The following is a 10,774-nucleotide window of genomic DNA, read 5'->3' as shown; positions in this document are numbered from 1 at the left end:
ACCTTTTCTGTCAAGGGCCAGAGTAAATATTTATACTACATAGGCCAAATGGCCTCCACTGCAACTACTCAACCTTTGTTATTATAGTATAAAATTAGCTACAACATATGGTAAACAGATAAGCATAGGTGAGTTCCAATGAAACTTTAAGGACACTGAAATTTGAATTTCATACAAGTTTTGTGTGTCACAAAATACTGAGGTTTTTTTTTTTTCTTAAAATGTTTAAAAGAGTAAAAGCATGCAGCTAACTGGAATTAACTTTCGGCTGCAATTTGCAGATTCCTGTACAGATCACTTAGATTTGATTAATTTATTGTAGTACTGAGGGCCAAACATAGCATTGTGTACATGACAGACAAGTGCTCTACCACTGAGTTACATCTCCAGCCCCATGCAGATTTCTTTTTTTTTTTTTTGGCAGAACTGGAGATTGAACTCAGGCCCTTGCGCTTGCCAGGGAAGCGCTTATTCCACTGAGCCATCTCCCCAGCCCCTAGATTTCCTGATGTAGGGATTAAGACACTAATAGGCCATGATCCATCTTACTTTACTTGGGCATTGAAAGCCTTCTAGGCTGACACTAAGAGCTTCAAAGGAGAATACTCAAAGTACTATGGTTCTAGAAAGTGGTATCAATTCTAGGAGGAGAATCTATATTTGTAAGTTGTGTAGAGCTTATGAATACAGATATTCAGGAAATACATTTAAATCAAATTTATTTAAGACATATTGTGAGAAGAGCAGGCAATTTGAGAAAGTCATTACCTGGACCTTTTAAAAAGCTTTGGTGTCAGGGAGATCTGGATTAAAATCTTGGCTCTGCTAATTATTAACTTGTCATCACAGGTAAATTACTTAACCAGTAGAATTTAACCACTAGAACTCAAACATTAGAATTTAAACATAGAAGGCATGTTTTCAATCTCATTTATCAGGCAGAAAAATAGCTATGTAGGCTTTGCTGGAGAAGCAATCCATTTTGCTGCATAAGGCTTAACTTCTGGTTTTACATAGAAAACTACTTTTATCTCTTCTCTAGTCTATCATAACTGTTTCATGCATGCTGTCACATACATAATATTCTACAAAATTGTACTTTCATACAAACTAAATTTTACTCTCCTCTTTTTGTCTAAGGCTGTTCTTTTTACAAGCTAATGAAAATGAGAGTGGAAAGTATCCAGTCAATACATTGTTTGTCTTTCCATAGAATAAGTGAAATTGGTTGTTTCCACCAATTTATCAATAACAGGCATTTAGTTTTTTTCTAAGAAAAAGGTTTAAATGATACAAAAGAATTTAGAAGGATTCTATTTTTTTTTGGGGGGAGTGGTTACCGGGGTTACCGAACTCAGAACCTTGTACTTGCCAGGCAAGCATTTATTCTACTGAGCTATCTCCCCGGCTAGGATTCGTATGGCTTTATCTATTGCTAGAAACTAGACAATCTGAAGATAATGTCATAGATTTGCAGATATAAATGCTGTGCATCTTTTTTTTTTTTTTTTTTTTGGCGGAACCAGGGATTGAACTCAGGCCCTGGTGCTTGCCAGGGAAGTGTTTATTCCACTGAGCCATCTCCCTAGCCCCAATGCTGTGCATCTTGAACCTTTAGCCCATTGTTTAAATTACAGTAAGTAAAATATTAGCACTAATTAATGTGCTATAATCTCTTTAATCATGAAAACTGTATTGACTGCACATACATGAAGTATGATATCATCAACAGTGTTTTTGAACAGGTTATGAATCAGGTAGTGTTGAATGCTAAGCAAAATAGTAAAGCTATTAAAATATTAGTGTTAGATTTTTAAAGTTTTTTAAAATCTATTATTTACAGACATCCTGCTACAATCCTGCAAGCAGTCATTTTGCAAATATATATTCCTCATAAAAAATGATGTTCAATGTTGGGTAGTGCAGATATATAAATATATACAAATTATATATTTGCAGTTAACCTATAACTGACCAGTAACCAACATATGGAAGCATTAGACACACACAAAATTAGAAATTAAAAAAAAAAACCTCTCAAAATAGATAAGTTAGGTTGTATTTATAAAATTATACAGAAAAAAAGCTTTGTGTTTGGGAATCTTGAGCGGCCCACTGATAAAATAGTAATTTTAGTGAAAAAATATCTTCCAAACACACATACACAAAAAACAAAAACAAGAAAATCAAATATCTATCTTGGTCAAATATCTGTCAACTGCCACCTTGAACACAAATTGATAGACATAAATATACAATTTGTTCACAGAGCATAAAATATTGCACAAGAGCAGTTTGTCTGAAGAAAATTAAATTTTCCATAGTTTTGAACTTGAAAATGGCTCTGATGTTTAGCTATAGCTGTATTTTATATAAACAAGAAACATTAATATTCAGTAATACTGTTAAAACCTTATTTTACCCATTAGCCATATTCTAGCAGTTTATTTTCTGGCAATGGAAAAACAGTGGTGAAGAATTTGGCAAAGACAAAAAGGCAGATTAAGACTGTAAAACATAATATATGTACATATGAAACATGTATGTTCCAAAACCCCTAGTCATATGATAACTGATCCCTTCAAGAAATTCACAGTCTAGGTCACAGTGATGGTCAGACAGTGGTTGAATATGACTCTCTCTGTGGGGCCTGCTCCTTGGAAACTGCTCCATCATTCTCTCTGGTCCGCAGCACATTGTCTTCTGTTTCGCTTTCACTACCATCTGCCTCAGTAGGGTCCAATGACACTTGGACAGCTCTTCCGTGCAAAGGAAAACCAATGCCACCTTCTTGTAAGGAATGATCTATAAACTCTTCATCAGAGGAATGGAATGATTCATCATCTCCTATTAAATGGTTGACAATATGGATTCCATCAAAAGGAGGTTGGCCTGAGAAGCCCCTCTGGCCTTTTAGGCACCTGAGCTGTTAAAACAAAATCCAAGTTAATATACTCAAATTGAGAAAACACACACATAAAGCAAGAAAGCAAATGTTTCATGTTAAGATATCTTCATCTGTTTCTGTTTTACAGGTATAATAACTACCAATTTTTGAGTACTCCCTATGTATCTTATAATTGGCATATAATTTCATTTAAGTGAATCATCATACAGTCCTATGCAATAGATTTAATTATTCTCATTCTACAGATTAAGAAATGGAGTCTTGGGTAATTTACTAATGTCCAACACCTAAAAGCAGTGTTCAAACTAAGCCTTAATTGTTCTAAGAGAAAATATAAACTCCATCTAGTCATTCCTGACTTTCAACAACTTAAACTTCATGGAGAATTTGGATAATTACACCCTTCTTTTCGAGGCAAATCCCAGACATTTTATCAGCGCACCTGTAAATACTCCAACTGTATTTCTAAAAGATACGAACTTCAAGACCGTATTCCTATCACATACACTACATCTTGAGAACATGTCTATAATTCTGTAAATGTTGATGACTCACAAATCATTAAAATTCAGTTTCCATTCTGCTATAACATCTCACTGCATCACTATCACTCACAGAGTAGAAACACTTCTCCCCTCTTTAACCCTTTTTCCTCAGGGAGGAGTGACTTTTTTCACTAGGCAGGAGAAAGGAACAGCATGCATTAGTTAGCTCTTTTCCTTCTACTTCCTTTCTTGGAAATCAGACTGTTCCCCTGAAGTTTTACAGGGACAGAACCTCTGGTGGGAAGAGCTGAGGGGGTAAAACGCTACATGTGATGGGGCCGGGGAGATGGCTCAGTAGGATAAGTGCTTGACTGGCAAACACAAGGATCTGAGTTCAATCCCCGGTTCCACCAAAAAAAACAAACAAACAAACAAAAAAACCCCACTACCTGTGGTTACAGAGTGTGCAGTGTGTGTGTGTGTATGTGTATGTGTGTGTCTATTCACTAATTCTAGAGTTCCCTATTAGAAATTATCTCTATTATTAAAATATTATAAATAAAAATTATGATTCCCTATTAGAAATTTAAACCACACTCTCCAAAAGCAGTTTTGTCAGAATTAAAGGTAATTTCTTTTCATGATCTGCCACACTTTTGCCTGCATTCCTTCAAACTCCCACACACCACCACAGTTAACATCAGCTGCACTAACATATAATTAAGACACCAGTCCTCTCCACAGGAGGTTCTGTTTTAAACATAAACTTTGGGGCATGGGAGATGGCTCAGTAGAATAAGTGCTTGCTTGGCAAGTGCAAGAACCTGAGTTCAATCCCCGGTTACACACACACACACACACACACACACACACACACACAACCACAAACTTTATTTTTTATATTTTTTCACTTGTTTCATTTTTGTGAACATCAAGATTTTTCTCCTACAATAAAGTAGAATAAAAAAACCCCTAAAAAACAGTAATTACAAAATATTTTGACTATATTAAAGATCTTGCTAAAAAATTCTCTATGCCTTTTATACTTACTCTTACTACCAACCTTCATTCTTGTTTTTCAAGGACAAATTCCTAGTCACTATCTTTCACATCTTGAGATAAAAGCAATGTGAAACATTCAGGAAATATTACATACCCTTTCAAAACTAACGGTTCTGAAAATAAAGGCATTACCATCTTGCCATAATACCTCCCAGCTCTCCTGACAGGCTTCCAGGAAGAAGTGAAGAAACCTCAGTATTTCCCTGCTGCCGTGTGATAAGGGGAAACATGAGAGATGCTGGGGCTTGGTACAGTGATGTCTGACCCATGTAGACCTTCAACTATAAAGAAATGCCACATACCTAACAAAATTAAAGTGAGGTACAAGGGATTTTAAATAGTGAAGAGATCTAAACTTAGCTGAATCTTTAAGAAAAAGGCACAGAACACGAAAAGACCTCCTTGAGGTTGTGATACCCACTGCATTATTATAACTGCTACATTCTGATGCAACATCCTATCAACATATTGCACAACATGATTTATAGCTCTGAGTGTTAAATTAAGTCTGTTAATCTTTTTTTCTTTTTTCCCCCAGACACTTTGAAGAAATATTACAGAACACGTGTCTTTCTTCTTCCTGGCTGTTGTAGAAGAGGAGTATGGCAGAAGAACCACAACTTCCCAATTGTTTCAAAAGCTGTGGCTTTCCTATGCTCTAACAAAGCGTAGTGTAATTAAAACACTAGAGTCTCTTATCCGATGTAATTGTGGAAATTAATTATAGGTTAAGTGATCTTTTCCTCAACATCAAATGACATAATGCTTCTTTATTTGAGAACTGTTAACAAGGCAAAGGGAGAGGAATTTCTTGGAGGAAGGAAGGTGAAAGTAAGGGACTACCTAGCAAAATCAGAGCTATTTCATAGTCATCCTTTGGACTCAGAAGTATGCACACTGGTTCTGATGAGGGAGGCCTATATAGGACTTGGAAGAGAGAACAGGATTTGGGCAGGGGATTCTAACATCTTGAGTATGATCTGGAAAGGGTTGCCTGGGCTTCATATGGGTACATCTTCTGAGAGAGCTTATCTTTTTTAAATGTATTTAGTATAGGGGCTATAGGGTCTCATTACGCAGATCGGATTCACAGTGATTTTCTTGTTTTCAGCCTCCCAAGCACTGGGATTACAGGCCTGCACCACCACGCCCAGTCTCTCAGTGTGCGCCAGGGGTGGGGCCAGCACGTCAAGCTGGGGATTGAACCCTAGTCCCTGCGTTCTGCCTAAGCAGGTGCTTTAGTGCACTGAACTATCTGGCCAGCTCTTTGGGAGATCTTATTTTGTGGGCTGGCTTAGATGGAAGAAGGCTAGCTGGCCCTTCTAAAATGTAGGGCTACTGGCTGCCTTAATGATAATACTGTATTGCTGGATGCAGTGGTGGCTTAATGCTGTAATCCCAGCATTCAGAAGGCTGAGGTAGCACTGTCATGAGCTCAAGGCCAGCCAGGACTACTTAGTGAATTCAAAGCCAACCTGAACTACATAGTGAGAACCTGCACCCACCCACCCACCCCCCAAAAAAAATCCTGGACTGTTTATCCTGATTACTAAATTTTTAGAACTAATTGTATTTAGAAGTAGATAACTAATCTTCTCAACCCCTTTCCTTCTGAACAAACAATACAAAACTTTCATGTTGGAGCTGGGGATTTAGCTCAGGGGCAGAATGATTGCCTAGCAAGCTGGAAGCCTGGGGTTTGGTCCTCGGCACCAAAAACTAAAAAACAAACAACCAAAAACAAGTTGCACGTTATTATGGATAGCAAATTTATATTTGTGTATTTTAAAATACAATCCACTGATCACCTACATCAGGAGAACTGAAGATAACTGTTAAAATGTAAATTAAACTCCTCTAGTATAAGGAATCAAAGTCCTGTGAGTAAAGCTTTAGAATTTGATTCTTAAAACATCTCAGGAATCATTTGAGAATCATGTACAAGCGGAGGTGCAAAGCAGTGGTAGAATGCTGTCTAGCATGTGTGAGGCCCTGGGCTAAAACAGCACAAGAGCAGATGAGGGGATCCAAGGCATTGAGAAGTTGATTTAACTGAAACAGAATCCAGTTAATCAGGAGAAGAGTGCTCTGAGTGATGAACATCAGTCTTGTGTGTGTCTGACATATACAAGTGGGTGCCATCTTTCCAGTACTACTACCAAGCTATTCTGGGCTGAAGTCATGACTTCAAGGTCAGCATAAGGAGCACTCTGTTAAATAGAATCTTTTCCTGGAAATTTCTTCTGCTAACAAAACATTTCGGAAAGACAAACAAAACAAACAAACAAACAAAACCCCAATAGTGAATATTTGTTTTTGGTTTTGCTGAATTCTCCTTTTGGGTCAATCAAGGGATTAGGAATCTGATAAAAGCCACTGGCTATGTCTTAAAAAGTATACATACTTAATTTAGCATACTATTTGAGATCCATTGTTCTTCCTAGAGTCTGGATAAATAACACAGGAATATCGTCATTGCTTCTCAATCTTTTGGCTAAGGAGTATCTTCATGATGCTTAGCAAAATGGAAATAAACAGTAATAAATTCATATCATTGGGGTTGAAGGGAGAGAAAAGGAATGGGAAAAAAAGAATCAGCAAGACATATCATGTTCAGATACAAATTCCATATGACCTAAAATATATCAATAAAATGTATTTGCCCCCTCCAAAATAAATTCATATCATTGGAAAGAAAAGAAACCATTGAATTTCCCAGCAAAATTAGACATAGGGATTTTGTTGCTATTGTTGTTTGGTTTTTGAGACAAGGTCCTGCTACATAGTCCAGGTTGGTCTTGAACTCACTATGTAGCCCAGCTGGTCTCAAATTCACAATGATCACTGTGGTGCAGCCTTAATTCTGGAATTACAAGTATGCACCACCTACTGGGATCCAGACATAGGTTTCCGCCCCCCCCCCCCAGACATAGGTTTTAATGTCACAATTGTGACTAGAAATACTTTTGAGATTCACCAAAGAAATGCAGGGATCAGGATCCTTTGGAATTGTAAGTGTAAGACAACTTAGAAAATAAAGTAATTCTGTAATCCACTATCTTGAGATATTCCATTAACATGTTAATATATCCTTGGAGATTAAATTTTTCTAAGTCTATGTACTTTTCAAAAACATATATTAGGTCATGTAATAGTTTAAAAAAATCTTCCGGTTTTGCCAAAAAAATACTTATTATGGTCACTATATCTACATATTATTTTATAACCTGAGTTTTCATTACTAACATATCACAAATATGGTTGCATAGTATCATTTAGGAGTGTACCATCATCTACTTAACCAACCCTCTTGCTGGCAGAGTTAGGTTCTGTCCTCTTTGTTGTAAATAGCATTCCTAATAGATTTATGGTCATGTCTATAACATATATAGTGATTTTTTATGTATTTTTTTTGGGGGGGGCACTGGGGATCAAACTCAGAACCTTGCTCTTGGAAGGCAGGTGCTTATGTCACTGAGCTGTCTCCCCAGCTATGGTCATTTCTGAACAGAGAACTCTCCAGAATTGCCTTATTTTGACTTTAACATATATAGTGAGAAGTATAAGATACAGCACAAGGTTTTCAACATTTGGTTTTGGTTTTTTTTTTTGGTGGTACCAGGGATCAAACTCAGGACCTTGTGCTTGCCAGGCAAGCACTTATTCCACTGAGCTATCTCCCCAGCCCCCCTATTTTTTTTTTTTCAGAACAGGGGATTGAACTCAGGCCCCAGCGCTTGCCGGGGAAGCGCTTATTCCACTGAGCCATCTCCCCGGCCCCGGTTTTCAACGTTCTTAAGAATTTTGAATTTTGTTTAAGCTATTGTTCATGAAGGTGGCCATAATTCAGACTCTACAACACTGCATGTAAATTTCTGGTTCCCTACCACTTTTTCCAGCTTGAGTATTTTTTCCTTTAATTTTTGTCAATCAGATAGTTTTAAACTTTTTATTATGAAATACTTAAAATACAAGGAATGATTTAGTTAGCCATATGTTGTAATTATCTAGCTGCAAGAATCATCAAATTATGGCCACTACTGTTTCAAAATAACAATATGCTCCCAGGCCTGGATTCTTATATCCCCAGCTTCAAAAGAGCTTAAAAAGTAACTTTGGCTTGTTGAGCTGAAATGTCTTAAGCAAAACTATGTTATATAATCTAATTCTGCCTTTCAGATTCTTTTACCTTCAAATACAGGTTTTATAAACTTAGTAAAAACAAGCTTATTGCACTAAAATCACTGTTTCCTTTTAATGTCTGCCTTCTAGGTCTTTTATGCTTACAAACAATTTATTTTAGGTATTAGTTACATCCACTATTTTCCAAACAACATCAGCTAAAAGAGCCACAACTATCTGAGAGACGATCACACTGACAATGCAACCCAGCAAGTCTCTCTGGAATCCTTATTTATGAAAAAATGTAATTGATGGTAAAATTACCCTTTTGACTTCCTAATTATCTAGATCAGTAACTGGCAAGTTTTGGTGCTCATAGGAACCTTCTGGACTTATTATTTTTAAAAAGTTTTCTGAGTCCTACTCTCAGACATCTAGATCTAGCAGATGGGCTCAGGCATCTATTTTAAACAGGTATTCTAGGTGATAACAAAGAGGATGGTCCGCAGATCCACTTTGAAAAACACTGAATATATATTTAGGGACTGACTATACAAGGATAGCATTTTGAAAATCTGGATTTCAATCCTAGCACAGACAAAAAATTGCATGGTTAAGGGTAGTGAAGTTCATTGAAAAAAAGATTGTTTCTGTAGAAGATGGGCAAGGCAATGATCCTGAGAATCTCCAGAAGACTTTTTAATCTAGCAGTTAATTGGAAAGATTCTCACTCTGACTAACTATATATACTGATACCTGTGAACTAAGCAACTGCACTGAAGATGGCAATCTGTAATAGTAGGTTCATGCTTGGAATGCCTGTCATTCTGGTCTTCTGAATAAGGGCTGCTTGTCATGACATGCCAGTTGCTGCTGGGCTGTCTCTCGGGTAGATGATTGTTCAAAAAGGAGGTGGTGAATGAAGGCAGGAGACAGGAAAATGAATGTTGTGGGTCTATCCTGCTTCAAGGCTGTATATAGTTAGATTTTTGGACTTACATGTAAACATAAGAATTATATAATTCTTTATGCCTATTTTTAAAATATATTCTAATTTTTAAATGTTTTTCCATCATATTCTGTAGGGACTTAAAGTTCAACATATCAATACTTGATGAAAAATATCTGTTCCATGTTATGCCTAAGATGTCTGATACGCAGACAGATAGTGATACTAAGCTTAACAGCCTAAGTTGTATGGTAATAACAATAAACTTGTCTTCTGGAGGGTTAACAACCTAAATTTGCAGACCAAAATTAGAGAAAAAGGAGGGCTGCAAGGAAAGCCAACATTTTGGCCCTAGCCTTCCAAGGTCACTTAAGACTCAGGACATATGAGAACTTGTAGTGTAATGTCATGTAACTCAGTAGTGTCCCAAATTTTCTGATCAAGGAGATTATGGGTCCAAGGAGGAAAGTGATTTAGTGTGTGCCTATGGAGAGTCACATGGAGAGAAAACATTCTCTCAGGCTTTCACAGAAAGTACATTGGCCAAGCAATGGCTGTGACTCATCCACATGGCTGACACTGACAAAGGATCTACAATCTGAGGTATAGGATCTCAGGATAAACCTGAGGGGATTTCACTGACCTTCTCAGACCCAAAAGCTACAACTCTTGTTGCATAGGTTCCGCTTTATGTTGGTTTTAACCATCCAGCACAAAAGTATAAAAATGAAATATAAGAAGTAAAGCCATGCTGTTATGTTGAGCTATAGGGGACTCAGGTCAACAATTTCTGACACTGCCAGTGAAGTGGAAGACCCAATACTATTATGGACTACTGGACTCTTTTAGAATATTTTGTTGAGTTAACACACCTATAATATTCAAATAATGGAACTAAACAAAAAAAGGGGATACGGATGAATGTCCATTTTGTATCTGTGTATTCAAAATGGTTAGAATAGATATATAGTTACATTCTCTTAATGAATAGAGGGATTTCTTTTTTTTTTTTCTCCATAATTTTATTGAGAGACAAATAGCAATGAGACCAGTTTCAAATCAAATTGGTAGGGCAGTTTCAATAATTAACACATTGCATACTCTCTTCCTAGTAGTTATTTGCTGTATAAGATGCAGACAAGATACCCTATAGTGTTTGTAAATACGATATCATGTCCGCATCTTGTACAGCAATTAACCACTAGGAAGAATGTATGCAATGTGCTAATTATTGAAACTGTCCTACCA

At 36.8% G+C, this 10,774-nt stretch overlaps 1 protein-coding gene across 5 annotated transcripts in view; it reads right to left on the bottom strand.

Moving 5' to 3' along the window:
• Window positions 1-1,605: 1,605 nt before the first annotated feature.
• Evi5 (ecotropic viral integration site 5) overlaps window positions 1,606-10,774 on the bottom strand; it is a 253,121-nt gene continuing 243,952 nt past the window's right edge. For all 5 annotated transcript variants that reach the window (XM_004635730.2, XM_023720272.1, XM_023720274.1 and 2 more), the window contains one exon: window positions 1,606-2,926. In XM_004635730.2, coding sequence (XP_004635787.1) covers window positions 2,615-2,926 — 312 coding nt within the window. In that variant the 3' untranslated portion in view covers window positions 1,606-2,614. The remainder of the gene's footprint in view (window positions 2,927-10,774) is intronic.

Source organism: Octodon degus, unplaced genomic scaffold (genome assembly GCF_000260255.1).
Source record: "Octodon degus isolate 3935 unplaced genomic scaffold, OctDeg1.0 scaffold00074, whole genome shotgun sequence".
NCBI classification, from domain to species: Eukaryota; Metazoa; Chordata; class Mammalia; order Rodentia; family Octodontidae; genus Octodon; species Octodon degus.
Note: the sequence above shows the minus strand (reverse complement) of the source record. Positions and strands in the feature narration are given on the sequence as shown.